Source organism: Rhodofomes roseus (assembly GCF_022264815.1).
Source record: "Rhodofomes roseus strain CIRM-BRFM 1785 chromosome Unknown C8Q71scaffold_29, whole genome shotgun sequence".
NCBI lineage: Eukaryota > Fungi > Basidiomycota > Agaricomycetes > Polyporales > Fomitopsidaceae > Rhodofomes > Rhodofomes roseus.
Genome location: NW_025952985.1, coordinates 384,191 through 411,195, shown reverse-complemented (window position 1 = coordinate 411,195; position 27,005 = coordinate 384,191). Strand labels below are relative to the sequence as shown.

The 27,005-nt window shown below is 56.4% G+C and overlaps 8 protein-coding genes across 8 annotated transcripts; 3 read left to right on the top strand and 5 right to left on the bottom strand.

Moving 5' to 3' along the window:
- Positions 1-739: 739 nt before the first annotated feature.
- On the bottom strand, positions 740-2,242 carry C8Q71DRAFT_784814 (RNA-binding domain-containing protein). Its single transcript, XM_047925051.1, has 8 exons — positions 2,112-2,242; positions 1,989-2,028; positions 1,862-1,891; positions 1,569-1,752; positions 1,464-1,511; positions 1,343-1,405; positions 1,181-1,283; positions 740-1,125 (listed from the first exon to the last, which is right to left on the bottom strand). The coding sequence occupies exons 1-7, from the start codon at positions 2,132-2,134 to the stop codon at positions 1,195-1,197; spliced, it is 477 nt and encodes a 158-aa protein (XP_047774109.1). The 5' UTR covers positions 2,135-2,242; the 3' UTR covers positions 740-1,125; positions 1,181-1,194.
- On the bottom strand, positions 2,243-7,245 carry C8Q71DRAFT_784808 (uncharacterized protein). The gene is made up of 13 exons (XM_047925050.1): positions 6,371-7,245; positions 5,875-6,314; positions 5,605-5,824; positions 5,305-5,544; positions 5,186-5,253; positions 5,000-5,132; positions 4,910-4,950; positions 4,753-4,854; positions 4,540-4,699; positions 3,995-4,484; positions 3,843-3,936; positions 3,759-3,778; positions 2,243-3,698 (listed from the first exon to the last, which is right to left on the bottom strand). Exons 1-13 carry the CDS (start codon positions 6,819-6,821, stop codon positions 2,705-2,707), a joined length of 3,453 nt encoding a protein of 1,150 aa, XP_047774108.1. The 5' UTR covers positions 6,822-7,245; the 3' UTR covers positions 2,243-2,704.
- Positions 7,246-7,894: 649 nt separating this feature from the next.
- Positions 7,895-11,296, bottom strand: C8Q71DRAFT_842383 (MCM-domain-containing protein). Its single transcript, XM_047926547.1, has 10 exons — positions 11,241-11,296; positions 10,951-11,186; positions 10,595-10,901; positions 10,372-10,543; positions 9,891-10,318; positions 9,705-9,839; positions 8,773-9,654; positions 8,412-8,720; positions 8,203-8,358; positions 7,895-8,152 (listed from the first exon to the last, which is right to left on the bottom strand). Exons 1-10 carry the CDS (start codon positions 11,241-11,243, stop codon positions 8,036-8,038), a joined length of 2,745 nt encoding a protein of 914 aa, XP_047774107.1. The 5' UTR covers positions 11,244-11,296; the 3' UTR covers positions 7,895-8,035.
- Positions 11,297-14,258: 2,962 nt separating this feature from the next.
- Positions 14,259-15,258, bottom strand: C8Q71DRAFT_324218 (uncharacterized protein). The gene is made up of 3 exons (XM_047917824.1): positions 15,087-15,258; positions 14,322-15,034; positions 14,259-14,271 (listed from the first exon to the last, which is right to left on the bottom strand). Exon 2 carries the CDS (start codon positions 15,029-15,031, stop codon positions 14,342-14,344), a length of 690 nt encoding a protein of 229 aa, XP_047774106.1. The 5' UTR covers positions 15,032-15,034; positions 15,087-15,258; the 3' UTR covers positions 14,259-14,271; positions 14,322-14,341.
- Positions 15,259-15,590: 332 nt separating this feature from the next.
- Positions 15,591-16,091, top strand: C8Q71DRAFT_716359 (uncharacterized protein; the record flags this gene model as incomplete). The annotated part of the gene is made up of 1 exon (XM_047921097.1): positions 15,591-16,091. One exon carries the CDS (start codon positions 15,591-15,593, stop codon positions 16,089-16,091), a length of 501 nt encoding a protein of 166 aa, XP_047774105.1.
- Positions 16,092-16,797: 706 nt separating this feature from the next.
- Positions 16,798-18,481, top strand: C8Q71DRAFT_862285 (uncharacterized protein; the record flags this gene model as incomplete). Its single annotated transcript, XM_047928013.1, has 2 exons — positions 16,798-17,055; positions 17,120-18,481. 2 exons carry the CDS (start codon positions 16,798-16,800, stop codon positions 18,479-18,481), a joined length of 1,620 nt encoding a protein of 539 aa, XP_047774104.1.
- Positions 18,482-19,107: 626 nt separating this feature from the next.
- Positions 19,108-24,644, top strand: C8Q71DRAFT_799297 (SNF2 family N-terminal domain-containing protein; the record flags this gene model as incomplete). Its single annotated transcript, XM_047925877.1, has 27 exons — positions 19,108-19,131; positions 19,181-19,311; positions 19,369-19,446; positions 19,740-20,176; positions 20,229-20,420; positions 20,477-20,504; positions 20,556-21,111; positions 21,166-21,270; positions 21,329-21,344; positions 21,397-21,470; positions 21,522-21,603; positions 21,666-21,919; positions 21,974-22,084; positions 22,137-22,151; positions 22,207-22,329; positions 22,474-22,515; positions 22,566-22,610; positions 22,663-22,743; positions 22,795-23,060; positions 23,114-23,153; positions 23,204-23,422; positions 23,470-23,495; positions 23,547-24,047; positions 24,170-24,217; positions 24,274-24,337; positions 24,393-24,495; positions 24,550-24,644. 27 exons carry the CDS (start codon positions 19,108-19,110, stop codon positions 24,642-24,644), a joined length of 3,756 nt encoding a protein of 1,251 aa, XP_047774103.1.
- A 292-nt stretch (positions 24,645-24,936) lies between these two features.
- C8Q71DRAFT_911135 (uncharacterized protein) lies at positions 24,937-26,738 on the bottom strand (the record flags this gene model as incomplete). The annotated part of the gene is made up of 4 exons (XM_047929119.1): positions 26,544-26,738; positions 25,510-26,479; positions 25,361-25,459; positions 24,937-25,301 (listed from the first exon to the last, which is right to left on the bottom strand). The coding sequence occupies exons 1-4, from the start codon at positions 26,676-26,678 to the stop codon at positions 24,937-24,939; spliced, it is 1,569 nt and encodes a 522-aa protein (XP_047774102.1). The 5' UTR covers positions 26,679-26,738.
- Between the last annotated feature and the right edge of the window lie 267 nt (positions 26,739-27,005).

Sequence of the window (27,005 nt, the reverse complement as noted above, 5' to 3'; positions counted from 1 at the left end):
GCAGTGCGGCCTGCCTACCTATGGTGGCTCGAGCTCCGGGATAGCGGTGCAGAAGAATGAGCGCGATGGGGAGGGTCGCGGTGCCGCCGGATTCGGAGGAAAACGCGTCTCCAGATCGCCGTGACTTCTGGTCTCAGATCTCCTGCTGTAGTACGTGGTTCGTCAGCTGCTAGTCGATGAGGAGGAAAGTCTCGCAATGATCGACAGCTGATTGGATGGCATCTGTCTTGTCGTCCTCGTACTCGTGTCTGCGAAGGGCCGAATAGTTGGACAAATCTCGTGGAGAGATGTCAGGTGGATGAAGACAGAGAGCCAGGGGCTTGTTCTGAGTAGATCCGATAGGATGTCCTCGCCTACGCACTTTCTACCAGAGCATCGCCACCGAGTCGTCACGATGGTCTATCCGCGAAGCTTGCCATGAACGCGTTACAAAAAGCCCCTACAGGTGATCATCAGAGTTCGACATGCAAGAGAGGAAACAGGACCTAGCTGACTGGACATGGCAATATTGGTACCAATGGGAACGTACCGGCACGCTCTGCTGACGAACAACCCAGTCCACCCTCAGCGAACGTGCATGTCGACAAGATGTCGTCGAACACACAGCAGCGAACAGGGCAGTGCCAGAGCCACCACTGCTGAGGCCATCTGAAAGTCGAGACTAGTCAACTGCATATTGTTTGCCACCTCACTTACCTAGGGCTTGATTCAGAGCACAGAGATGTCACACAACAAAGAGTGACGCAGAAGACGTGTTTGGTGACATTTGATACACGAGTAAAGCAGTAAGGATGACACACCCACCCACAACACGAGTCGCGGGAAACCACAGCGTATAGGACGAGGACGAAGGATGGTAGTGATATACGTACTGACAGAACGCCCGTGGAGGGGGAATCGTACAAATACAGGCCGCATTGTGAGAACCGAGACCACGTATCAGGAACATGAGACGAGCCAGGACGAAAACGACGACTGCTACCACACAATGAGGGAGACGGAGATTGAGATGCGGTGGACGAGTGGGTCAAGCAAGAACAGTATGAAGGATGCACGTCGCACGAGAAGCAAAGGGATCAGCGACGGAGGCACAAGACGAAACACGCAGCACGAGCTACGCGACGTCTACAAAACGCATGGTCAACATACCACCCACGAAGCACATGACTGCCAGACATACCGAGCGCAACGCATTTAGTAACCCCCCTGGTAGCCGCCGCCGCCGCCATAGCCGCCCTGCTGGCCGCCGTAGCCGCCTTGCTGGCCACCGCCGTAGCCACCACCTGTAGCAATAAAAGTCAGCAATGCACAACTCAACGACCACGACCGCGGGCGTCGTAACCTTGTTCATAGCCACTGTACGAATTCTGGGCAAACCCACCCTGGTTGTAGCCACCACCGCCACCTGGAAGAAGACGATAGATGAGCACGAAGTATCAGCTCAAGAAACCAGGGACCCGTACTGTAGCCTCCGCCGCCGCTGTAGCCTCCACCACCACCACCGCTGTAGCCTAAACAAGGTTGCATTGTCACGATCGAATATCAAGAAGATACGACGGGACCCTTACCTCCGCCGCCGCCGCCGCCGCCACCGCTGCCGCGGGCATTAGCGAGGTTCACCTTGATGCGCCTGCCGTCGAGCTCCTGCTCGTTGAGGTTGGTGATGGCAGACTGGGCCTCCATGCCGGAGGAGTAGGTGACGAAGCCGAAGCCGCGGGAGCGACCGGTTTCGCGGTCGCGCATCACAATGGACTACAGATGAAGACACAATCAGCTCGACCATCCGAAGCATCTACCGACTGCGATCGCGGTGACGCCATGCAGTCACTAGATCTGAGATAGGAGACAAACGATCGCGTACATCAAGGATGTTTCCATACGCGGAGAAGGCCTAAGAACGCAATTCGCAGAACACGAGGATATCAGACACGGTCAACAAGCAGAACGCGACGCCACAAGGACGCCGCGCAAACGAGAATCACACTGACTTGACGGAGCGAATCATCGGTGGTATTCCAGCTCAAGTTGCTACAATAACACAGAATACATCATCAGTCGCGCACTCCTACGGGAGGAGCGCGGCGCGCAGGGCACAACACGACAAAACTGACCCAACGTAAACTTTTGCAGACATGATGCGATTCTGTTATAATACAGATGGAGGACCCGTTGAACCCTTGACACAAGATCGCACGAAACCGAAACCCGGACACAGAACAGCAGACGAGGGCTGGAGGAGAGTTGGGATGGGGGGCAAGAGGCCCTCCACCCCCCATTATATACCCCCACGGATTTTCGGACTCCGATGCCGAACCCAAATTTTCCGGCGCTTCCCGTGACTCTAGACCCTCTGACGTCCTCGCCACCGCCCGATTTGGCAGGCGGTGCCTTGGCTCCTCTATTCTCGGCCTGGGAAATGGGCGCAAACGCGGCCTAGTCCCACCCGATAAGCTAACGGCAGGCGGCGATGATGCATATAACAGCTGACAGGGCACCTAAACACAAAAGGACCGCAGGCGAAATGACAGATAGATGCGGGACGGGCTCGGTGTGGGATAATGACAGATGGGGAACGTTCATTAATACAGTATCGTGACGGTCGTGAAAAATTCAGAGATGCATGCAGAGGGGAAAACCAGGAAACACTGGGAGGGGGAGGAGGTCGACGCGGCGAACACGGCAGCTCGACGCGCACAACCTAAACTCAAACACCTCCGCTCATACTCTTTCTCTTATCTTTCTTCTTGTCCTTCTTGCTGAGCTTCTTCGTGTCACGGTGTCCAATGTCGCTCGACACGCTCGCGCTCGGGCTCTCCCGCGCATCCTTGGAGCTGCTGTCGTCCTTGGACCCAGTCGTGCCCTCGCGTCGCAGCGCCGCCATGAACCCGCCAGCCTTGCCAGGTGCGCCCGACAAGGAGTCCGACCGCTTCGACGTCGACATCCTTCTCGCGAACCGCTGGATGCCCTGCGTTGACAGCGTTCTCCTGCGCTTCCCCTCCGGATCCGGGCTGGTGGCCCCTGAGTGGGGCAGCGACTGGGCGTCCTGGAAGGTCACGCCGGATGCCTGCTGAGGCGTCTGCGCACGGTCAGGAATCGACATAGCCTTTTGGGACGTGGCATCGTCGCCACCCGGGAACGTTACAGGAGCAGCCGCATCGGAACCCGGGAAGGCCACAGGGGCCGTGTTATCAGCTGAGGGGCGCGCTCCATCCGCAGTGGTGAAGGGGAAGGCCACAGAAGCCTGATCCTCCCCACCCACCGTGGTAGTGGTAGCCTCTTGCGAGTGCTCAGCGGCACTGGGCGCGGAGACCTCTGCACCAGCCTCGTCCTGTGCGGTACTCGATGGAGCCTCGGTCGCGTCCGCATCGGGCACTACCGCCGGAGTATCCGCGACATCGTCCCCAGAAGTACCCTCGTCGGCCTCGTGCCCACCCTCGGCCTCGACCTGCGTCAGCTCGGCATCCACAGCGCCAGGCGAGTCCACGAAGTGCTCAACCGTAGGCTCTGCGCCCTCCTTCGTTGCAGGGTCCTCGACGGAGTACCCACTCACGGCCTCCTTCTGGTGGGAACCATTCTGCGGCACGTCCTCGGCACCCTGCACCTGGGCAGACCACATCTTTGCAAATACGCCATTGAGCGCGAGCAGTTCGCTGTGGTTCCCTTGTTCAACGATCTGTCCATCTTTCAGCACAAGGATCCTGGGGCGGTATGATCAGTCCACTATCTCGACACCATCCCAGTAAATGGGCGCCACTCACAGATCAGCGGTCGCAATCGTCTGTGAGGATTACGCGCCATGTCGTAAGTTTTACAAGATCACTCTCAGAAATCGCATTACGTACCGAAAGCCTGTGTGCAATCGCCAATGACGACCGTCCCTCCGCGAGGTGCTGCAGAGCCTTCTGGATGTCCTTCTCGGTAGCCGTATCCAGCGCACTACGCCAACAGCGTGAGATAATATCCCACAACCACATTGCCGCGGAGCCACACTCACCTGGTCGCCTCGTCAAGCAAGAGGATGGGCGGGTTTTTAAGGAGCGTCCGCGCAATCGCCACGCGCTGCTTTTCTCCTCCACTCAGCCTGACGCCCCTCTCGCCGACCCTGGTGTCATAGCCATCAGGGAAGCTCGTGATCCTGTCGTGCATCTGAGCAGCCTTGGCCGCAGCCTCGATCTCCTCTGGGGTCGCGCCAAACTTGCCGTACCCGATGTTGTACGCGATGCTCGAATTGAAGAGGACGCTATCCTGGGGGACGACACCGATCGCCTTGCGCAAGCTCAGCTGGGTCACGTCGCGAATGTCCTGCCCGTCGATCAAGATGCGTCCGTCGCCCGCCTTCAGGTCATAGAACCGGTAGAGCAAACGGAGCACCGTCGACTTTCCACCACCGGACTCGCCGACGAGTGCGACAGACGAATTCTTGGGAACCTTGAACGAGATGTTGCTGAGGGCGCTGCGACCGTCGTACGAGAAGCTGACGTTTTCTGTGCGAAATCAGTTAGTCGTTCGTCGGTACACAGAAAGACACCGGGCACTCACCGAACTCGATTTCGCCATTCGTGACAATCAAGTCAGGTGCGTTCGGCTTGTCATTCACGTCCGTCGGCTCACTGAGCAGCTTGAGTAGCTTCTCAGTGTCAACCAGCGTCTGGTTGATCGACCGGTAGATCGTGCCGAGCATGTTCAAGGGACCGTACAGCTGCGCATACACTCAGTCACCATGTCGGACAGCGACACAAGAGCGCAGCTTACCTGGGCCAGATACGTGATGAAGAAGACAAACTGGTAGGGCTCAGATTGTCCCCGAGTTACTCTCAGCGCAACGATCATCGAACCAACGAGAAGACCAAGAGTCTGCAAACAATGTATTGTCAGCTTTCTGACGAGTCGGATGGAGTAAACGACGTACGATGATGAAGTTCTGCACAAGGTTGAGCAGGTTCAAGGAGACTGGGTTTGGCTGTTAGGGGCGGCAAAAGTCAAGCAGCACGCGACTCACGGATGACTTTGTACTCCAGAGTCTGGTACGACCGGATGGCATCACGGTAGCGCTCCGCCTCGTGCTGCTCACCGCAGAAGTACTTGACGGTTTCGTAGTTAAGTAGACAGTCGGTATGAATACCACGAGTGATCTATAGAGCAATATCAGCACGATCCTCCCAACCAGGCCCACAAGAATGCGTACCACATCACGGTCAACCATCTGCCTCCGCAGCCTGGTCCGCCACCTCGTGAGGATAACACTCGCAGAAACTGAAACATCCCTCAGCACCCGCACAGGTCACATCACACCACTGCACATACCGTAAGCAGCACTGACGAGAAAGACGACCAGCGTGAGCGTCCACTCAAAGTAGACGCAGAACACAACGAGTGCGATGGCAATATCGATGAACGTCGGGATGACATTGAAGAGAAGCAGTTCGAAGGCGCGGTTGATGGCCGCACCGCGGTCGAGGATGCGCAGGATCTCGCCTGTCTTGCGGCGGAGGTGGAATGCGAAGGACAGGTTGAGCAAGTGCTCAAACGAAAGCTGCGACATTTCTGAGAATGAAACGAGGCGATCAGCATGACTGTTCCGCACGAGTGTGCATTGAGACACACCTCGATCCGAATACTGCATGACTGGGGCCCAGAGCGTCTCGCGCAGGGCAGACAAACCACCGCTGGCCTGCAGGAAGCGCACGCCGACATACGCAAAGAGATACACCCAGATCTTGGCCGTGTATGCTCCCTCCTCGAACATGTGCACGAGCTCGGCGAAGATCGAGGGCACGAGGATGTTCACGACACGGCCCACGATCACAACCACGATACACAACATCTGTATACGGAACGTTCAGTACGCACACAACACGATAACATAGAACGTACAGCAAGGGTCTGGAGAGCAATGCTCTTTGAGGGCCAGAGATAGGGAGAGATGCGCCTGATGCGAGCGATGATCTCGCCCCAAGAGGGGTCGAGCGCAACCTCCTCCTTAGCATCCCTACCCTTTGACGGAACCGCGACCGATGGTGCCGGTGTATGCGAACGCGTGGTTGGGCCAGACGCGTGCAGCGTCGAACGCGCCGTCGGGCGGAACGTGCCATACTTGCCGTTTTCAACAGAGACGGGTGCGAGGCCGGTGGAAGGCGCAGCGCCTTCCTCCGCAGGGAGAAGCAGGCTGGTCTCGCTTCGCGATGGCTCGTTGCCGTTGTGCACAGGCACATAAGCGACGCGGGGGAGAAGAAGCGCGAAGAACAGCGGTGCAAGGACCAGGACACGGAAGACGGGGAAGACGAAGTGGAGGATGGATTCAATGGAAAGAGGTCCTGTATGGCCACACGATTAACCCCGAAGTAATGGAAGTATGTGATGTCTAGCTCACCGTGAAGAGACAGACCGAGCAGAGTGACCTGCACAAGATCCAAGACAACGGCCACAAGGATGCTTAGCTTGAGCCTGCCCAATGACCAGACATCGACGCCTTGGACGTCTTTCCATGCTCCAAGAGCGGCCAATCCGAAAAACGCAACCAAACCAAGAATAGCATTGACTTCAATGCCCGTGTATGCGGGCCACACCTTGCGCAGCACAGCATAGACGACAAAGGTAAGGCCGTCAAGGAAGAAGGTAAGACCAGACAGTGATAGAAGGGCGAGGATGGTCGCTCGACGAGGCGTACGGCTGGCGATGACTACCGAAGTGATGGGTGACGGAGACTGGGGAGGCGACGGACGGGTGAAGACGATGGACAGCGCAGACAAGAGCACGAGAGCTGGTGATACTATGCGCAGGACGAACAGCGGCGAGGTCGCCGCGGAGGTAGGGATGTTCATCGTTGCCGCCGTCGTCGAAGGGCTCGACGTCGGGCGCGGTCGTGAGAGGAGGCAGAGAAAGTCGTGAAGGAGTCGTGCGCGGCGGAGGCAACAGTGGCTCTGTTCTTATCCGTTTGTGGGCAGGACGATCGGCGCGGAGAAAATTCAACACTTGTGCCGGGCACGCAAGCGAGGGCGCGATCAAACCTTGCGGGCTAAGCGAGACGATCCTGCCGGCGACGTGCAGACTGAGACGGGCCCGACGACGACGACGGCGGGGCGGGAGGCGGCGGTGGTGGTCGGTATCAGAGCACGATGCACTCGACGCCCTCCTCCCCCGGCCAGTCGCAGGTTTTAGCGGCAGCGCGGTGCCAGGATGCGGCTGATGTCATCCAACACGCCTGAAACGCGTGTCCGCCTTCCGCCACAATCGCGTCCTCGTCCGCCGGGCTCTCGTCTCGTCTCGGAGTCGCCAACGCCTGCCGACTCAACATCAGACAAGGACGACCAGTGTCGACGAGGTTACTACAATCGCTGAGCTGTTTCGAGGAGCTACGTGCAATCTCAGCCAGACTTGGACACGCTCATGTCCGAAGGCCGGGTTTGGGCCGGGTCCTTCCAAGGGACGTCCTTCTCAATTGTACTAAGTACCTCTAAGCGCGTGAGGTTTCATGCCCGCCGCTCGGAACGCACAAACAGCGTGGCGCGCGACATGACCTACAATGCTCAGGTCGTCATATCTGGCATAGTGGGCTCACATTGACAGCGCTAGCGGAGCCCGACTGCTCACGCGCTCACTCGTATGTGTTCGGATACCGATATCCTCGATAAACGCTGCTTTCGATGCCAGTGATCAAACAAGAGACATGTGGCTCATCGCTGCTCAGTATCGCGTATTGCACTCTCGAGTCACGGAAGAGACAGCCAAGGCTCACTGGCGAACAATACACCCGGGTTGGTGCAAAACATGTTCATACGCGTGGGGCAGGTCCGTGTTTCAAGACGGCACTGATAGCTTGCCAGTGGTCACAAGGTAGGTTGCCCCGCGATATCGAACCGTTGACAGTGAGGCAGGCACGCTAGATCTGCCAACATAGGTGTACAGTGGATGTTAATTCGTGCAACCCATCAGTACAAACACCTCACAGCAGAGAGACAGTTACAAAACAGCATTCTCGATTAGAACCAATAGTACAGTGACAATATAACACACCAATGATGATTGCCCAAGATGCTCACGCGCCCTGCGTGAAGCTCTTCTCAATCGTATCGTCCTTCAGCTTGTAACCATTCGCAGCAAACAACCTTGACCGCAGGAAGGGCGTGGTGTCAAAGATATCATGCTCCTTGGCCTGCATGGGCTCGTCAGGAATACCACACAGTCATCCAGCAGCGCACTCACCCGCTCGTCCAGCTCAGAGGCCTTGATAGAGATGACATCGGGCTGCTGATGGCGCTGGAGCTGGTAGAATCGCGCCTTCTCCTTCACGATCTGCCCAAGCAAGAAGGCAAGCAGCTCCTCGTGATCGCGCGCCTGTGTGAGGTATTTGCGGAAACCCTGCAAGTAACAGTGAGAACACAAGGAGACCATGCCAGGAACATGCTTCGTACCCGTTCCAAGGTCCTCTTGATGGACATTTTCTGCGCGTTCACGAAGCTACCGACGGTCACGGAGATCGCGAGGTCAATGTCGTCCGCCCGTACATACTCCCGCAGCGCCATCTTCGCACTCGCCTCCGCCATCCGAATCATGCTCTCCAGGTGGCGGACCGTGATCGGGAACGAACCCGTGGCCAGTGACTCGCGCCTGAGGTCGGAGAAGAGGCGTGCCAGCTTCTCCTGGTCAAGGTCATACAACTTCGGCCGGATCTTCTCGCGGGCGTACATAATGTACTTGCGCAAAAGGTCCTGGGGAATGACCTGTAACGGCAATGAGATCCATCCGCGAAGCATTGCATGAGAGAACACTTACGTCCGCATCCAAAGTCGTACCAACTTCGATCTCATCCTTCTCCACATCGAATTTAGGGTGGCTTCGCAGATGGCTGCCCACGACGAAGCGGGCCAGGAGCTCGTCCTGCACCGGATCCACCGTGTCCTTCACCACACACAAGACATCGAACCGGGACAGGATCGGCTCCGTGAGCTCGACGTTCTGCTGGAACGGAATGGTCGGATTGTACCGGCCCCGAATCGGGTTGGCCGCCGCAATGATCGCGCAGCGCGCCTGCAGCGTCGTCACGATCCCCGCCTTCGAGATTGAGATGCTCTGCTGCTCCATCGCCTCGTGGATCGACGTCCGGTCCGCGTCGTTCATCTTGTCGAACTCGTCGATGAGGCATGTCCCCTTGTCCGCGAGGACGAGTGCGCCGCCCTCGAGCGTCCACTCGCGCGTTACCGGGTCCTTGCGCACGCTCGCCGTCAGACCCACCGCGGACGCGCCCTGCCCGGTCGCGAACACCGACCGGTGCGCCGTCTTCTCAACGTACTTCAGGAACTGCGACTTCGCTGTACCTGGGTCACCCAGCAGCAGCACGTTGATGTCACCTCGGATCCGGTGCTTGCGGTTGATGTCCTTCGGCACACCACCGAATAGCGAGAGCGCAAGCGCTGTCTTGATGTCTTCGTGCCCGTATATCGACGGTGCAATGGACTTGACGATACGCTTCCGGATGCGATCGTCCTTTGCGAGTGTACGGATCTCCTTCTCATCCTCCTCCGTCAGGCGGAATGCAGCAAACTGGTCTTCTTTTTTGTTGATGTGATTGGCCTCGAGGACTGTGGAGAAGACAGGGAAGCCATTCTTCGAGTTGAGAGATGCGTCGAAGTTGTTGCGATATATACCAGTCACTTCCTGCATGGCCTTCAGACCACGACACAATCAACAGCATGAGTATTACTTACAATCTCCTCTCCCGGCTTCGCCATGTCGATCAAGTCCCACAGAAGGATGACCTCACGGTGCCTCGGCAGCCGACCAGGAGGGACGGACCCCGGTGACTCCTGTAGGGTCATCTTCTGATAGTTTCGGTACACAGTCTGCAGCGACATTAGGCATAATTGCACAGTATCACGCGCCAGGACACTCACCTGCTCCGAGTTGACTGAGAACGGACCCTTGCCCTCACAGTTCGGACAATAACTAATTTTGACTTCCTTTGTCGCGTCCTGGTAGAACGGGCCAAGGACTGCGCCGCACTTCCTGCAGTCGAACTTGACATATTTCAGCTGAGGGAAGACACCCGTCCGCCTCGTCACCACACCCGTTACACGCACGAGCGTGTTCAGGTGCGACCGACGCAGATCTCGCAGTGACGAGCTGAGTGGGAGATCCGTGATGCGCACGTGTACCTCGGAGTGGATCCGTTCGTACGACGGATAGTACACAAGGATGGCATTGAGCGCTACTTCATCGAAGATGGCGAGCATCGGGCTGGGCGAATTCGTGAGGAAGTAAGCGAGGATTGGCTTTGAGAAGGCAAGGTGCAGGTAGGAGACCTCAAGAGACTCCGAGTTGTCTTGAGCGCATAATTGTCAGCACCGAAGCGGGAAAGAGGAGAGGTTCACTCACTTTCTCCAAGGTTACGGATCCGCTGGCCATACACTGAGGCACCGTGGTCGTCAACGTAGGTCATCAGAAATTGGCGGAAATGACGGATGATAGATCTGCGGACGCGCTCGTTCGCAATCCATTCGACGATAGACTTCGCCTTGATATCGCTCAGCTGTTCGAGCGGGATCTCCTGCACCATTTGTCAGGGAGTCACCATACTGCCAAGGAAAGTATGACTTACATCCTCCGCGCCCTCCAGGTCGTCCATGTCCTTTCGTTCATCGTACTGCCGCCGCGTACGCCTCTTCGTCCCTGCGAGGAGCCCGTGGCCGTCCATGTCGTCCATATCATCGTCGCTCTGCAAAAAGTTAGGCATGAGACTCCGCCGCGCGGCACGCTGGCCTCTGCGGCCACCCTGTTCACGGCGATCCCTGGCGGCCATCTGCGCTTCAGCGGCGCGTCGCTGTGCGAGGCTCATCTCCTCGACGTCCTCGTCATTCAGCCCTGTGTCCGAGTAGCGGTCTAGAGGGAGGTTATCCGCGTAGTCGCTGGGCTGTGTGAGAAAAAGTTAAGCGTAGTTTCAGCAACGCCACTCACTTCTCCAGCTGCTCCCCAAACAGGTCTTCACCGTCCTCCTCTTCCGCGTCGTCGTCAACATCTCGGACGGCATCACGCTCATCAAGGCTCTCATCTGTGTCGGAGAAGGGAGGTGGAGGTGACGAAGGTGGTAAAGATGATTCGGAGTCGCGTCGCGCGTGTGCAGGTCGCGCTGCTGGGGGCGACGAACCCGGCGGGGGAGTCGCTGAGCGACGTCGCTTGCCGCCGCGAGGTGTCTAGTCGTCCGAAGAAAGATTTAGATATGTATCCTCTGCTGATGCGCAACATACCATTTTGTTGTGTAGATCGCAGGAGGGGGTCTGACTTGTTGAAGGATTATGATAGGAAGAGACAAGGATGCCTACTATTTCTCGCGCGACGCGCTCATTACGCGGAGCTTGAAATAGCCACACTCGCGTTGACGCCGCCGCGCTACTCGAAGTGGAAGCGCACGCATTCGGGCCTCTCTACACAATGCTTTTCAAGGCTGGACACCACGTCTTCATAGGCTGCATGGTTCTGAACTGTACTGTTGCTTGCTAACTCTGAACTATCGTTCATACGTTCAGCGTAGCAACCCAGACTAACCGATACTCGGAGTGACTCGTACATCTATGCCAGTGCTCATCACAGCCTAGCTCAGAATCTTAACTACACGTACACTGGTACAAATCACAGTTGAACTACCACGTCAATGGCTGTTCACAACACACCTTGGGACTGGTTTCATGAGTGAGCACTAGAACCCAGGCATGCTCTGTCTCCTCCACCGTCATTCACGACTTCAATCACGCAACAGCGCTCTCCCAAGGCGCCTTCTATAGTATTTGTTGTATGGAAATCGAATGAGGTGTTTGGAGTCGACACGAATGTTGGGAAACAGCTTGCGTGGGTAGCGAGCAAAACATGCAAAGCATTTGACTCTCGCCCAAGGGAGATGGAGGACTTCGAGGTGAATATGGGGGTGCGGGGTAGGGAGATCAGAGTGGTCGACATGTTCGGAGTCGGCGATAACAGGTATAACGAGTTGGCGTAAGTCCGGCCAGTTACTCGCGAAATGCATAAGAGCCCGTGACGAGGGTGTGGAATTTAACTGGAACGGAACTTGAGGAGAGTCGACCAAGAATGCAGTGAGTCTGGGCCAATGCTGACTTATGGCTTGAGCGTCGTCATCAGACCATTCAAGCTCGATACAGCCCCTGTCCGCACATACAGCCACCTCTTCCAAGGTATGGACATTGAAGAAAGGCCTAAGTGCCGAAACGAGTGGGAGCGTCCTGTGCAGTGATTCCGAGTTAGGGTAACGGTACCAGATGCGTAGGATGCGGATTGGTGAAGAGAACGAATTGATGGGAAGCCGGTTGGCCCAGATGATACCACCATCGAATGCGTCCCTGAAGGTCGACGAGAGCTTGCGAACGCATGGGAACGAAGCAAATTGGAAAATGACGGCTAGAGTCTCTCCGAAGGAAGTCAACTCCAGTGTCTCCAGCGCAGCAAATATCCATCTTGTATTGGCGGGAATGACTCCGTCGATGCGCGAGAATTGGATACGCAACTTCGAGAGCAGCGGTAATTGGAGATGATGTCGAAGAAACGGAAATCGAGTGTGAGCTAAGGTGCTGTGATTTTGAGCTGGCGGAGATGTGTGCAGTTTGAAATGGTCAACAGAGCGCGTGTGTATGCTTCCTCATATATATCTGGTACAGCCGGCCACACAGGCTCCTCGTATAGCGAAAGCGTGTGCAGGCCGGGAAGCAGAGACGATATCACAGTCAAGACGTTCTCTAGACTGCGACTGCGTCCCGTGCTCGGCGGATTGTAGCGCAGCACCAACTGTTGGAGGGACGGACTCCGGATCAAGAAGAGCGGCGGGGTGTCGAGGATTCCATGGGCTGTCACCCCCCATGCTAGCCTCTGTAGGCGAGGTAACAGCAGTTTGCCTTCACTCGATAGAGCGAGGAATTGCTGCAGAACAGGCTCAACGCACTCCATTATCCGTGGCCCCGGTCCACAGTCAGGTCGGATATGATCATTATGGTCTATGATCTGGACGTGACGAGCATAATGCTCAAATCGCTCCCAATCTTGAACAACAGTCGTTGCGAGGACCTGAGCGATGATCCAAAGTCAACAACGATTATGATGCTACACCGGACTACGAATACACTCACAAATTCCGTGTACATGTCGTCCTTGACCATCTCAATGCAGGAGAGCAGGCGCAGGAGGGGCCCGACACCAGGGAGTAGTCGCCACAATATGCAGAGCGCGGGCTCCGCGAACATCTGGCATACTCTGGCGAGGCGCGCCAGGTCTCGACGACGCCGCTTCCTCTGGCTTCTGCCGTAGTGCTCTGCAGCAAAAGTCTCGAATATCGCGAAAAGTATATCGGTGGTTTGGAGGGCAGCGGCGACGGACATGACGAGCGGCGACTGAGGACTACGATGGAGATAGGCCTCCTCACATCGATACAGCGCTAATGGGGAACGGAGTGAATTCTACACGCCGTTGAGCATACACGATCACGAGACCGCGATTCTCGCAGAGCAACTTGAACAAACCACGCTGAGTGTCCCACACTGTCGGACGGTGCCAGCTGATCAATCGCCGCCATTCGCGAGTCAAGAGTCGCATTAATTAGCGACCGTGACAGTCATACCACACAACTTGAAGCAGAGTGGGCAATAAGATGCACCACTTGAATGACGTATTACGCACTGGTATGATACATATGCGGTGAATTGACTGCTGAACTTCCACTCCCCATCGGATTTACATCGCAGGGCTCACGCGCCCACGGGCCACGCAACACAACGAGGCCAGCTCCTATACGTCCTAGCATCTAAGAGTATCCGCCGCCGGGGCATCCCAAAGACGGCGCTCAATCCCGACCAACTTGCGATACCCTGCAACGTAAGTCTAACTGTTGGAGTCGTATTCTAGGCATGCTACAGGGGAACGCACCGATCACAGGGATGACCCGCCGTCCGAGGCGCCGGTCACAATGTCAGTCTGGATCGAGTGTCCTGCCTTGCAGGGTCAGAGGCTGGTTCAAGGCCAACGTCCTCGGGGTTACCCAATCTTCGTGCGCGTCTCTCGTCTGCGGCGTTAGTCCCCAAGCCCTACGCCCGTTGTATAGATCTTGCGGCTTCCCTTTACACCATTCTCGAAACGTCCTGGGGCAGACGCGCGGCGCATGTGTCGTCAATTACGCTCTCCGGCCCCGGAGACTAGCGGTATTCACTCTCAGTGCGAGCGTCGGTGCACATTAACCGCGGATGATTGCTTGGAGCCATCTCAATGCGATAGACGGATCGCCTGCAGATTGTTTGTGACCGATCATGAGGAGAGGCAAGAAGTATGCTCACCTCCACGTCCGACTCCCATGTCAGAGTCTACCGTGTTGGTTGCCCTTCTTCGCCAGCAAGGCTCGCCATGCCTCCTCCTGCTCAACCCTATCCCGCGCAATAATCGCGAGAGCGGCTTTCTGAGAGAGGCGGCGCTGGGGGCGGTCTCGGTCATCCCTGTGCAGATCCTCACTCTTCGCCTTCGCGACGTGTCCGGGCGAGGAGGACGCGCCAACGTCTGTAGGGCGAATACCGAAGCATTCGAAGTCATCCAGCAGCGGTCCAGGTGCAGATGCACTCGTGCTTGATCGACCGCGGGTGGCGTCTGAAGCCTGCCGCCAAGACGTCGGCGCAAATGCACTGCCTGATAGTGGCGCGGTAGAGTCCGCATTGGGGCTGATGGGTGTGGGCAGCGGACGGACAGCGGGCCTCGTCGGGCTTGCATTAGTATTTAATGTCGGTCGAGTCGGTGGAGTACGGGAGTTGGACGCGTCTGTCACGGAGAGCCTGCGTAAGGGCGCGAGCGCGTCTACTTCGCCTGGAGGTACGGGAAGCGGGCGACACTTGTTAAGACTAGCAGAAGACTGTGAACGAGTGAGCGGGGCAGGGAGCGGAAGCGGACGCGAAGGGGTCGCGCGACTGGCCGAGAGAGGAAGTAGGTCTCGCGGAGACGGTGGGCGGGACTGGGCCGGCGAAAGAGGGAGCGGACGAAGGGAGCGTTCGGCGAGCATCGTCTAGGACGGGTTTCAGACACGCGAGGCAGAAGCGGGAGGAGTGGGGACTGACCTGAGACAGCGCGCTGGAAGAAAAGAGGAGCCTCGAGGGCGAAGATGTCAGAGCGACATATAAGCAGGAACGACGGCCGGCCGCGGAGGGAAAGGACTAGACAAAGACTGCCGTATGTTGAGCCCTGAATGATATTTACCTGAATACGCTTGTGGATGCTATTGGGCCGCTACATGTGTTGCAAAGTGACGTGTGAAGGATGCAGCGGTGATGGGCGTCGTCGATGCAGGCTGCTCCTAGCCAACCCCGACCGTCCTTCACAAGTCCTTCACTTTCCCCTTTCCGCCAGCGCCTCCCCCGCACGCGGCCCTGGATTGATTGTGGCGGTGGCGGCGGTCACAACAACGATCATTGACGAACGGACACTTCCGAAAATGGCTCCTCACTTGCCTTTCCCGGCCCACCCGGTCCGTCGAATTGGCCAGACAAGCGCCCATACCAACGACTGTCGATCGACTCACTGCTGCTCCTCGACGTCGATTCGACGACCTCGAGCCGACAGCCATGGCCACTGCAGCGCACATACCGCTCGTCTACCGCCTCTTCTTCCTCTACATCGAGCCCGTCTCTGCGCTCGTCGGCGCATACTTCGCCGCCATTCAGCCAGCCGACTACCTCGCCTATCTCGCGCCCACTCCCACGTCCGTCGCCTCCTCCCCTCCGCCGACGCCGACCCTCATCTCTCTCTTCCAACTCGCCAATCTCTACCTTCTCTTCGCTCTCAACGAGCACTTCGTCCTCTCTAGCACCTCTGACCGCCGAGTCTGGTGCCGCCTCCTCGCTGGCCTGCTCATCGCAGACTTCGGGCACCTCGCGACGATGATCCCGCTTGCGCGGGAGAAGGGGTTTGTCGACGTATTCTTGAACCTCCCACGATGGTCGGCGATGGAATGGGGCAGTGTTGGTTTTGTGTACGCCGGCGCATCCATGCGGATGTCCTTTCTCGCCGGCGTCGGGATGTCCTCCGGGACTGGTCAGAGAGACCCTGCGTCGAAGGCCAAGTGACCTCCGCATGCGACGGATAAAAGATCGATCGCGAGTCTTTGCTTCCTTACTTACTTTGTCTTTGTTCGGACAAGGCGTTCGTGAAATTCCAGACTCTCTTCCTACGTCGATGAAACATCATCAGAGTTCTGACTGACCGCATGTAGTACTGTACACATGCTCTAAACTCTGTGTTCGTTCTCTTGCTTTGATGTCATTTTTCAGACTGTTCATTTTCCAATATCAAGACCCACGGTGCCTTCGCACTGATCGTGTTAACTTAGTTATTACCTCGATGCTCTGTCTGCAGTGAGTCGTGACCAGTCTCAGGGCCCAGGGCCCATCGCAACTTGTGTGTCTGCTCAGAGTGCTCCCTCGTAAGACGTTCGATAATATCTCTTATTGTGATTTATCGAGGCGACGCTCACTGTCGTTTGCGTACAGTGCCATACTCACGGTTACACTGGCACATGATGCAGATGGCCAAGGTCCACGGTACGTCCGCCATATACAATGAGTAGCTCCACTGACTGTTACCGATATGATAGTTCCCCATCTCGTACAAACTCTCATCCAATAGAATGTGGTCTAATTCGAGCAGTCCCTATACTTCTCCCTGACATCCGGCGGATATATGTGGGCCTTCTCTGGCACGCGCGCCGGCCTCTCGCTCGCTTTCATCCCACCAGCATCGATAGCCCTGCATATCCCGACGCTGCCTCCCGTCATGTCCGCCGCGAATGCACTCCAGATCGTCGAAATCGTGTGCGCGATCTCCGAGCAATTTGCGATAGAGCATCATAAAACGTTGCATAGAGGAAAGTGCCGTCGAGATCTAGCGCACTTCGCCCAAGTATCCAAGGCCTTCGTCGACCCGGCGCTGCGCGTGCTTTGGAGGGTGCTCCCTGGAGTCGATCCGCTGCTGCGTCTGCTTCCCTGCGTCGGGGAGGAAAGGGTCGGACACCCTGCTGGGGTTGCACAGATCGTGAGTGTGACCTCGGCGTATAGTGACGCTGTAGTACTCACTGGGATCGGTGACTTCTGTCAAGTTCCTCAAAAGGGCATTTGACTCAAAGGAATGGCAGCGCGTTCAGCATTACGCTGGTTACGTCCATGCAATAGACCACGTGGACAACATTCGGCTCGATTGCGGTTTCAAAGGAAGGCGTCGATACAGGCGGGTCGAGCCCGCACTGCAGCAACTTCTCATATTGTCAACTGGAGGTGAACCATTGTTGCCTCGCCTGCAGAGGCTAGTGTGGTGTCCAACAGATATCGGCTTACTCGTCGATCCACCACCGTTCTCCGTGATTGGTCCATCCATCCAACACTTCACACTGCACTACCTCCCACCGAGCGAGGGACGAAGTCACGGCCTAGCGACGGTCTTGGCCGCGGTAGCGGCCCTGGCTCCTGGCTTACGCACGCTCGCGCTGTATCAACGAGTCGTGCAGGAGCTACGGTTGGCTCGCGCGCACGAGGATGCTTTGTTGACCATTGCTCGATGCACTCAACTCCGCCAGCTCAAGATCTTAGCGAGTCAGCTCGAAGTCACATCCCGCTTCTTCGACGCCCTCGCGACCTTACCCTCGCTCGAAAGCCTGCGTCTCGAGGTCTCGCAAGTCGACGCAGTCGCTGGCCAGAGACGAGCGCTCGCCGCGCTGGAGGCGCTGGAGTTGACTGCTCCCGACGATATGATCGCAAACTTCATACAGTTTGTTTCACTCCCATCCCTCCGTAAACTCTCATTGTGTTTCGACGCCCAGGACATAAATGCCGCAACAATCTACGGCGCGTGGGCCAGACGATCTCCCGCGCAATCATGGCCGTCCACAGTCCGTATTCTCCGCCTCCGTTTCCCCTTCGCCTTCCCCGGCCCCGGTACTACCCTCGTGGAGGTGATCCAGCCCGTCCTCGAGCTGCATAACCTGGAAGAGTTCAATGTCGAGGCACGTCTGGGAATATTTGATTGGTCGGATGACGACGCGCTTTTAATATCTCAAGCCTGGCCGCGATTGACCGCATTTCTGCTTCGCGTCGATCAGGGGAAGGAGCACGAGAGCCGCCGTTCTCTGGGCACCTTCAGACCCTCGCAGCGCGCGCTCCTCCATTTCGCGGAACACTGTCCGAACCTAGAGCAACTCGTAATCCCCTGCATCGTCGACCCGAATGCTGAATATCTCAACCTCACTGCCCCTCGTCCTCACAATCGTCTCAAAGTCCTCCTTCTCGCCATTGTAGACGTGGAGTGCGAACGGTGCTTTGCTCGTGACCTCGTGAAGCTATTCCCGAACCTTCGCGCCGATAGGCGTCCCAAAACGCACGTACGGTTTCCGTATCACAAGGACTATGATTCAGATTTCTGGGAACTATTGCGCGAGAAGATAGAGTTGAAGGCTAGGGCCACTTGACGCCCTCCCCAATGAGTTGCCGCGGGGATGCTTATCGGTACGCTATCGAACTCATTATATTCTTCACACCGTATGAAGTCAAATGGCTGACACTGTGGCACTCAGGCTAGCTGTCGAGACGTCATCGCGAATACGAATGGACTGCTCAGGCCACCGTTGTAGTTGTATTATCTGAGGTTCTGAAGGAGCGATGGATAGGATGTGCATTCTCTGGCCCACGACACGCGTACATTTTGTGATCCAATCTGGCTATGCTGTAGCGTGATGTCTTTGTCAAGTGACCTCGTCTGACCCGCTACCAAGTAGCTCGTTTAGATACATGGTGTACTCGCTATAGGCTGAACACAGTTGGCTTCAACTGGGTCCACGTTTGACCTTGCCTTGCGCATCACATCACGGGAGATTCGGTGAACTTGGATGGGCCTCAATCATAATGGCAGATGTAGGCGTGGATGGATTCGGGAGTTTGGAACGCACGCACGTCAACGACGCGCGTCGCGTACCGCTCCTAGAATAATTGAATTCTCGATCACGTGCACGTGACATTTTGTGACGCGACGCGTCTCTAAGGATGCCGCGACCATTGCCGAATCCTTGGAAACTACTTACCATTCTTCGCGACATCCATGTCGACTACACACGCCTTTGAAGTATGCTTCCTTCTCCCTCCTTCCGAATAAATGCCTTACGCCTTTACAGTACAGCAGGAGTAGCAAAGCAAAATGTCACGGCCCGCCTCCATGCAAAGGGTCGCCGATTGACTTGGGAGCGCTGCGGTACGGGCAGGTGAACTTCGGACCCTACGGAGAGACAGTAGAGTGGCGACATTGGTGAGTCCTATCGGCTGTCTCACACAAGATAGGTCGTCTGAACATATTGCCACACAGGGGCTGCGTTACACCCGACATTCTGCAGAGACTTTCATCTGTTCAGCTCGAGCGCGTCCCAGGATTCGTGAGCCTACGGTGAGTGAGATCCATCTCAAGAAGCGCGCGGCAAACACATGCAGCTCTACTTGCTTGCCCTGTCCAAAGTATAAGCCCCCTTACGGTCCATGTATCATGCCTCGGCTCCACGACGACAATGGTCCTTGCCCTGCTACCGAGTCATTCCTGTCATCCGTGCCTTCGCATCCTGCGAATAGCGGCCATAAACGAGGCCAAAGGCCTGCTGCCGTTTCTCTGATTATCCTGCTACGACTTTACGTCTCTCGATATCATACACTGGAATTTTCGTCGACTAAATGAAATGCATACAGGCAGGAGGACCAGTCGAAAATACGTCTGGCCGTGGGTCTCCGTCGCCTAGACCCCGCGGATGTAACCGAAACCGCCAAATTCAGAGAGCCGACCTTTATTCAGCCCTTGATATCAAATGTATCATCCCCGCCGGGTTCTAGTCAGACATTGACTACTACAGCAAGTGCATCTACAACGGGCCCAAGTCAGAAGAAGAGGAAGGCCGCCTTCGAGGCTGCTATGGGCGCATCGCAGCCATCCAGACCACAGCCCAGTGCGAGTCGACGAATCGCAAGTCAACCACCCGCGAGTCAACCACCCGCGAGTCAGCCCCTCCGCCGTCTCTCAGACCGGTTTGAAGAGGAACAGAACAACGAGGTCATTGATGTCGACGACGCGCAAGATGAGCTGTACTGTATGCTCAAGGTCCCCGTTGTCGGTCTGCAGTACTATAAAGGTGAGTCGGTGCGCGTGAGACATCGCAGTGCATTTCACTGTGCCTCTTCTAGGTCTTGTCGGCGCCGGTGAAGAAGTGCGGCTTATCCGAGAGCCGGGAAACGCATTCGACAAAAATGCGATTCAAGCGAAGAACATCGGGGGCACTCAGGTCGGCCATGTCAAGAGAGAGTTTGCAGCCAGGCTTGCCCCGCTGCTTGACAAGGGCCTGATCACCATTGAAGGTGTCATGCAAGAAGGGAATCGTACGTGCACAGTTGTCACAAGCTCCTCCTCACCATCGTAGCTGACGTGGATACAGTCAAGGGCAAGCATTTTCAGTTGGACATGTATGTCGGTTCGCCATCTGGAGGGAATCTACAGGACTGACAGTTTGGTAGGACACTCAAGATATATGGTTCCGGGAACCAGAGAGCGACGCTTGAACCGAAACTCATATGGGCGACACCGGGTCAGCGTGGGTTCGCTGCAAGAAATGGCACAAGCACCCAGGTTCCAGGCGCTTCGGCGAGAGCTGTAGGCATGCCCTCAGCATCACAGTCGGCCGTAGGCGCAGGCCGATACGCCGGGTCGTATGGTGCGCAAGGTACGCATGGTGGGTATGGTGCATACGGCGGGTCCAGTGGAGGATACGGCGGGCGTGGCGGGTACCCGGTGGCGGCAACGCAGTCAAGTTCTGGGCATCCTGCAAGCCAAATGACCGCTCAACAACTTGCCGCCCGTGAGGAGGCTGCGCGCAAACAAGCAGAGGAGATGGCGAAATCGGCAGAGCTCCGCCAGATTCTGGACAATTTGACGAAAGTCGACGATGAAAATCGGCGGAGCTCGTTGTTGGATACTCTGTGCGCCGTGGCCGATGTGCTTGAGATGCCAGAACATCCGAGCCCGCCGAGCATCACAAGCGGCGACTTGAAAGTGAACTTGTTGAAGCACCAGGTAGGGCGTGTGGCACTTGTGTTCTGGGATATACAGAATGTTGAGAAAAAGTAGAGTCAAGCGTTGCAGTGGTGCGTGGAGCATGAATACCCTGTCTTGCCGAAGAAGGAAACGGACAAGCCAGTGCAATTCTGGAAGTACACGAAAACCAATGGTAAAGTACGTACCCCAACGCAGCGTAGCGCCCAGTCGACATTGACAGTTGCTTACGTTGCAGCCCATTTACTACAATCGTAAATCCACTTTCGCCACGTATGATTTGCTCCGCTTACTTGTGAAATGCAGTTGCTACGAAAACTCCGCAGAGCGTACCGCCGTTGCTTGGTCGTGGTGCCCTGTGCGCTGATAGCATGGGTTTAGTAAGTCCCATACTCATGATGACGCAACGTATGGTTGAAACGTGTTCGTAGGGCAAAACACTAACTATGCTGGCACTCATTTTGGCCACGAAATCTGATATACCCCCGGATTTCTCGAGGACAACACTCATTGGTGTGTACATGCTGTACCCAGAAATTTTGCGCGTGTCGGTTCATTCTGCTGCGCGCGTCTAGTTGTTCCATTGTCGATCTTGTCTAATTGGGAGAAGCAAATCGAAGACCATGTCCAGCCTGGGGCCCTAACGTCGTGTGTGTATTACGGCGCCACACGTTCAATGACGCCGGAGGATCTGAAGAAGTACGACGTTGTTATCACCACCTATCAGACTGTCACGAAGGAGCACGGAGATACGCTCGTGACCGCTGGTGGCGAAGGGGCCACCAAGAAGAAAAAGATCGAAGGCAGCTTGTTTCAGTTGTCTTGGAAGGTCGGACTCAGCTGGTTTTATCTTGCATCGTCATTCAACTTGCCCGCCTCATAGCGTGTCATTTTGGATGAAGGCCACAACATCCGCAATCCTCGGACAAAGATGGCAAAGGCTGTATGCGCACTCGAAGCTCAACGTCGGTGGATTCTCACAGGAACACCGATTGTAGGTTCTATTGTAATTTCGTTTCGAGGAATACTGACATCCGTTTGGATAGATCAACTCTCCTAAGGTAGCTGCTTTCGATTTCACTCGTCCGTGACAGTGGTGACACACCTTGATCGTAGGACCTTGGATCTATCCTCACCTTCCTACGGATTTGCCATCCGCTGGGCAATGAGGATATGTACAAGCGCCTGATTCTGCGACCGTTGAAGGATGGCGAACAGAGTGGTGCGGAACTGCTGAAAGTACGTTTGTGTCTTACTTCTATTGCATTCATTCATCAAATCACCTGTGCTAGGCGGTCATGAGTCACGTGTGTATACGTCGCACAAAGGAGGTGAGTCCATGTCTAATGCACGAACGAGTGGGGTTCTTGACGAATAATGCAGATGCAAGACAAGGACGGCAAACCCCTAGTTCCCCTACCACCCGTAAGTGCTCCGTACAAATGAGGGGTTTCGGCTGAGCTGAGTCTTGTTAGCTCGATATCACTGTCATGCCGGTCACTATCACTGGCAAGGCGAGGGTTAGTATCCTCGTGAGTGGTGTTCAATGATCGTATTACTCACTCTCTGCAGGACTTGTACGATGCCGTCGAAGAGCTCTCCGGTGACCGCATCAACAATCTTGTGGATAGGCACGGCCAGAACTCCGCGGTTGTGAGTGCCACGCTCAAAGCCATTGATTCCTTATTCACGCATAATCACTAGGTCACCTCGAATATTCTGTCGCTCCTCACGCGCTTGCGTCAGATAGCCCTACATCCTGGACTTGTGCCACGGAATTATTTGGAACAACTGCGTCTCGCAGAGGCACAGGAGGATGCCCCCGCGCGGCAGCTTAGTGCCGAGGATAAGATCCGATTGCAAGCCTTGCTAGCACAGGGTATAGAGGACAACGAAGAATGTCCTATCTGCTTCGACATACTCAGGGATCCGAGGATCACTAGCTGTGCACATATGTTCTGCTTGGAGTGGTATGTTCTTCTCTATGATGATTCTTGACAGGCTGCTGAGATGTATTGCATAGCATATCCACCGTGATTACGCGGGATCAAAAATGCCCAATGGTAAGCAGGCTAATACTCTACTCAATTTTTATATGTTCATTCCGCTCCAGGACCGCCGTCCCTTGACAATCGGAGATCTCCTGGAGCCTCCTCCACCAACCGAACTAACTCAAGCACCTATTCCGCAAGATGATGACGACGACGAAGATATGGACGACCTCCGGTCGGGCTCCTCCGCGAAGATCGACCAATTGATCCATCTGTTGCAGCTCACCCCCGATACGGAGAAGTCACTCGTCTTCTCCCAGTTCACGTCGTTCCTGGACAAGGTTCGTGCGCATCCCGACTCATCTCCACACGCTCATTCCCAGCGTAGATAGCAGAGGGATTGGAGAGAGCAGGGTACGTATGCGTAGCAGACCTTGTAGTTAGTAAGCTCACAATCACTGACAGAATCCCGTACATTCGCTTCGACGGTAAGATGTCCGCTCGGCGACGGCAAGAAGCCATCGCACGTTTCTCTGTTCCGCTCGACGGCCCCAGCCCTGCGTCAATCGTCACCACGGAAGCTCCGCTCTCGACCCAAGAAACAGCTGCCGTACCCGCACGCCGCCGTACGCGGAAGACTGCGACGAACGCCTACATGGAAGGCGACGCAGCCATGGGCGACGATGGCCAAGACGCTGATTACACCTTCGTCGATAACGGCGACGACGACGACTTCATTGACGACGAGGATGATGACAACGCCCCAAGGAAGAAGGGGAAGGCCAAGAAGGGGAAGGGGAAAGCGAAGGCCAAGAAACAGGCCAGGATCAGTACTGCCCCTCCCTCGACGTCAACATACCTGAATGGCTCTGCGTTCGGCAGCGATGTGAACCCGAAGGTCATGCTCATCTCGCTCAAGGCTGGTGCACTGGGCCTCAACCTGACGGTGGCGAACAACGTTTTCCTGTGAGTAGGCTCCGAGGTTTGCCGTACTTTCGTAATGATCTGACCGCGTCCTGCACAGAATGGACCCGTAAGTGCAACGGCTCACTTTGGGATAATCACTAAGTGTTGGGCACCACTCGCAGGTGGTGGCAAGAAGGCATCGAATCTCAAGCTATAGACCGATGCAATCGGTAAGTTGTCGTGATCATAGTCTGTCCGAGCTACTCGTCACTAATCGGACTTACAGGATCGGCCAGACGAAGCCTGTGCATGTTTACCAGCTAATCGCTGAGAACACGGTCGAATCAAAGGTACGACAGCCCATGCACTTTCTCTCAGATCCACAACTAATGTGGGACTACGCAGGTCATCGAGATCCAAGAGAAGAAGAAAAAGCTCATTGACCACGCGTTCTCCGGCATCAAGAGCAACGAGACACAACGCATGAAGAAGCAGGCGCGGCTGACTGGTACGTCCATACGCTGGCCATTCGATTCATTCTGACGGATGGAGGTGTCTTCAGAGCTCGTCGCTATGTTCGGCAATCGACGGGCTGCCCAGAATGACAACAACGAAGCCGACGGCCGCCAAGGTACGCTGGATGAGTGGCGCCAGTGATGCATCCCTCAGATTGTCTGCCTCCACAATGGAAGGCGAGCCCTTCCTACGACTCTGCTCTATCATCATCTGAGTACCGCGCGCTAACTCCTGTGCCGCTTGACTGTAATGCTCGTTGTACCTAAGTACATAATGTACACGCATCGCTGCAGTTTGCACACTGCAGACAAACCCACCGGCATGTTGATATCGCATTACATTGGGCATACTGCATGGCCATATTCCTAGGGTAACTATAAAGCATAAGACGGGGTCCGACAACTATCGTACAACTCTCGTAGACTTCGTCACTTCACTCCCAGTCGCTGTCCTCTTCGTCATGATCCTCCTCCTTCTCTGCGGATGCCGCATTGGCGCTCTGCTCATTCGGGACCACCGGATCCTCTTTCCCCTCGGCGACGTCCAGCGTGCTCGCTGTCCGGCTGACCTGCGAGGAGACCACGTCGTAGCTCTCCTCGCTACTCTGCCGGGGGCTAGTCGTCGCGGGCGTGGATGTCGTGGGTGTGGATGCTGCGGCAGCCGAAGTGGGCGGGACAGCGGACGCGGGGGCAGAACCGGATGGTATTGCGAGTTTGGTTGGTGCGGAGGCTAAGGACGGGGCGGGAGCTTCGTCGTCATCGTCTTCCCAGCTGAAGTCCTCTTCGTTCTCTGTCGTACCTGCGAATGGATCAAGGGATGAGTCAATGGAGATGTTGGCAGAGAAGAAAGGGACGTACCCTGCAGGAGCGCTCTTCTTCGTTCTTCCTCACGCTCGACTTGGTGTACACGGAAGAAGTACCGTGCCCAGAACGTCGACACGTCCAACTCCGAAGGAACTGAAGACGTGGTTGAGCCAAAGTCCGTCTGTGTCAATAGACGAACTTACCGAGTGTCTCCAACAACGTTGCCAGTTCCTCCCTCACGGCCTTCTCATCCTCGATCCTCTTCGACCACAGCTCCCCGTCAATCCCGCCCGTCGCATCGATCTCCCTCGCCGTCCACGCCGCGAACGCCTCCCGCTCCGATGGGTTTGCACTCGGGTCCGTACGCACAATCTGCGGGTCGTGCCGCAGCTGCGTGAGCATCGCCTGCGCCCTCGTCGCCGCCCGCACGCTATCCATCGACCGGCGCTCCTTGCCCTTCCTCCGTTCACTGCCCGCGCCCTCCGTCGGCGTCGCTGCCGGTGAGTACGTCGGGATCATCCACACGTCCGTACCGTCCCAGACCACTCCTGCGGAGCCTTCGCCCGGCTCGGGCGGGACGACGCGCACGGCCTCACGCAGGAACTCGCCCGCCTCGCGCAGGAACTCCTCGCCGCCGCCCTGGACCTGCTTGAAGAGGCCCTCGCCGCGCTGGAGGAGCTCGCCGGCCTGGACACGCTGGAGGAGCTCGCCGCTCTGCCCCTGCACGCGCTGGAGGAGCTCTTCAGACGAGCCCTGCATGCGCGCGAGCTCGCCCGCGATCGTGCTCCGCAGGGCGGCGAAGTCGGGCGCGGAGAGGGACGTCGCGCGAGCGTGCTTGAGCGACTCGGGGAGCTTCTCTTGCACGGAGGCGACGAGGTTGGGCGGGAGCGTCGCTTGGAGGCGGGAGAGGAGCGTTTGTGATTGTGCTTGGGAGGTGCCGGCCTGTGGGGTGGTTGTGTCATCGTCGTCGTCGTCGTCGGGCGTGCCTGCGGACAGTGTTGCATCCGTGTCCTTCTCGCTGCTTTCCTCCTCTGCGGATGGTTCTGCCGTGCTCTGCTCTGCAGACGATGAACCGGCTTCTGCGGGTGCTTCAGCGAGCTTGCTCAGCTCTTTCTGAGCTTGGGTGACCGCCTCGCTGATGTCCTTACGCGCAGTGTCGATGACTGCTTGGCTCTGGACACACACGTAGACTGTTCGTTACATCCTGCGTGAGCTGCAGGCAAGCGCCGCGGCGTACCTGCTTCCTGAAGCCGCCCCAGAAACGGGACAGCTGCCCGACGACCTGCTGCACCTCCTCGTTGAGGCTCGTCTCTGGCTGGCCCGGAGGCGGCGTGGGCGCGCCCGCAATGTCGAAAGTATCAAGAAAGTTCATGACGAGTGTAGTGTGAGACTCATGCGAATCGTGATGGTCGTATGCAACAGAGTCGCTACTAGCTGCGAGCGTCACCCTGCTGTGGCGAGTCGCGACTGCCAGTTATGTACTGCGCAGAAGTCCATCGGCCTTCTGGGCTGTTACGCCGTACAACGCCCCTCGCTACGGGGATACGCTTCGAGCGGGCTTACAAGGTATCACTGAGAGTCCAGCAGGTCTAATGACATCAGTACTCAACGCTGCGATATTGCATGCTGCTCAATGCGCGTTGTAGGCGCGCTGAAACAGATCAGTAAACACATGTCGAACGTGATGAGTACGGCAAAG

Bases quoted from the DNA above. Each gene is read 5' to 3' on its own strand.
- C8Q71DRAFT_784814 (XM_047925051.1), bottom strand. From the start codon at position 2,134: ATGTCTGCAAAAGTTTACGTTGG. The intron at 2,029-2,111 runs GTCAGTTTTGTC...GTGTTATTGTAG, and splicing joins TCTGCAAAAGTTTACGTTGG to CAACTTGAGCTGGAATACCA. The intron at 1,406-1,463 runs GTACGGGTCCCT...GTCTTCTTCCAG, and splicing joins CAGCGGCGGCGGAGGCTACA to GTGGCGGTGGTGGCTACAAC.
- C8Q71DRAFT_784808 (XM_047925050.1), bottom strand. From the start codon at position 6,821: ATGAACATCCCTACCTCCGCGGCGACCTCGCCGCTGTTCGTCCTGCGC. The intron at 5,254-5,304 runs GTATGTGCAGTG...GGGATGTTTCAG, and splicing joins TCTCGTCAGTGCTGCTTACG to TTTCTGCGAGTGTTATCCTC. The intron at 4,951-4,999 runs GTGAGTCGCGTG...AGCCAAACCCAG, and splicing joins TCTGGAGTACAAAGTCATCC to TCTCCTTGAACCTGCTCAAC.
- C8Q71DRAFT_842383 (XM_047926547.1), bottom strand. The intron at 10,544-10,594 runs GTAAGTCATACT...CAAATGGTGCAG, and splicing joins ACCTGGAGGGCGCGGAGGAT to GAGATCCCGCTCGAACAGCT. The intron at 8,153-8,202 runs GTGAGTGCGCTG...GAGCCCATGCAG, and splicing joins CCTCTGAGCTGGACGAGCGG to GCCAAGGAGCATGATATCTT.
- C8Q71DRAFT_324218 (XM_047917824.1), bottom strand. From the start codon at position 15,031: ATGCTCGCCGAACGCTCCCTTCGTCCGCTCCCTCTTTCGCCGGCCCAG.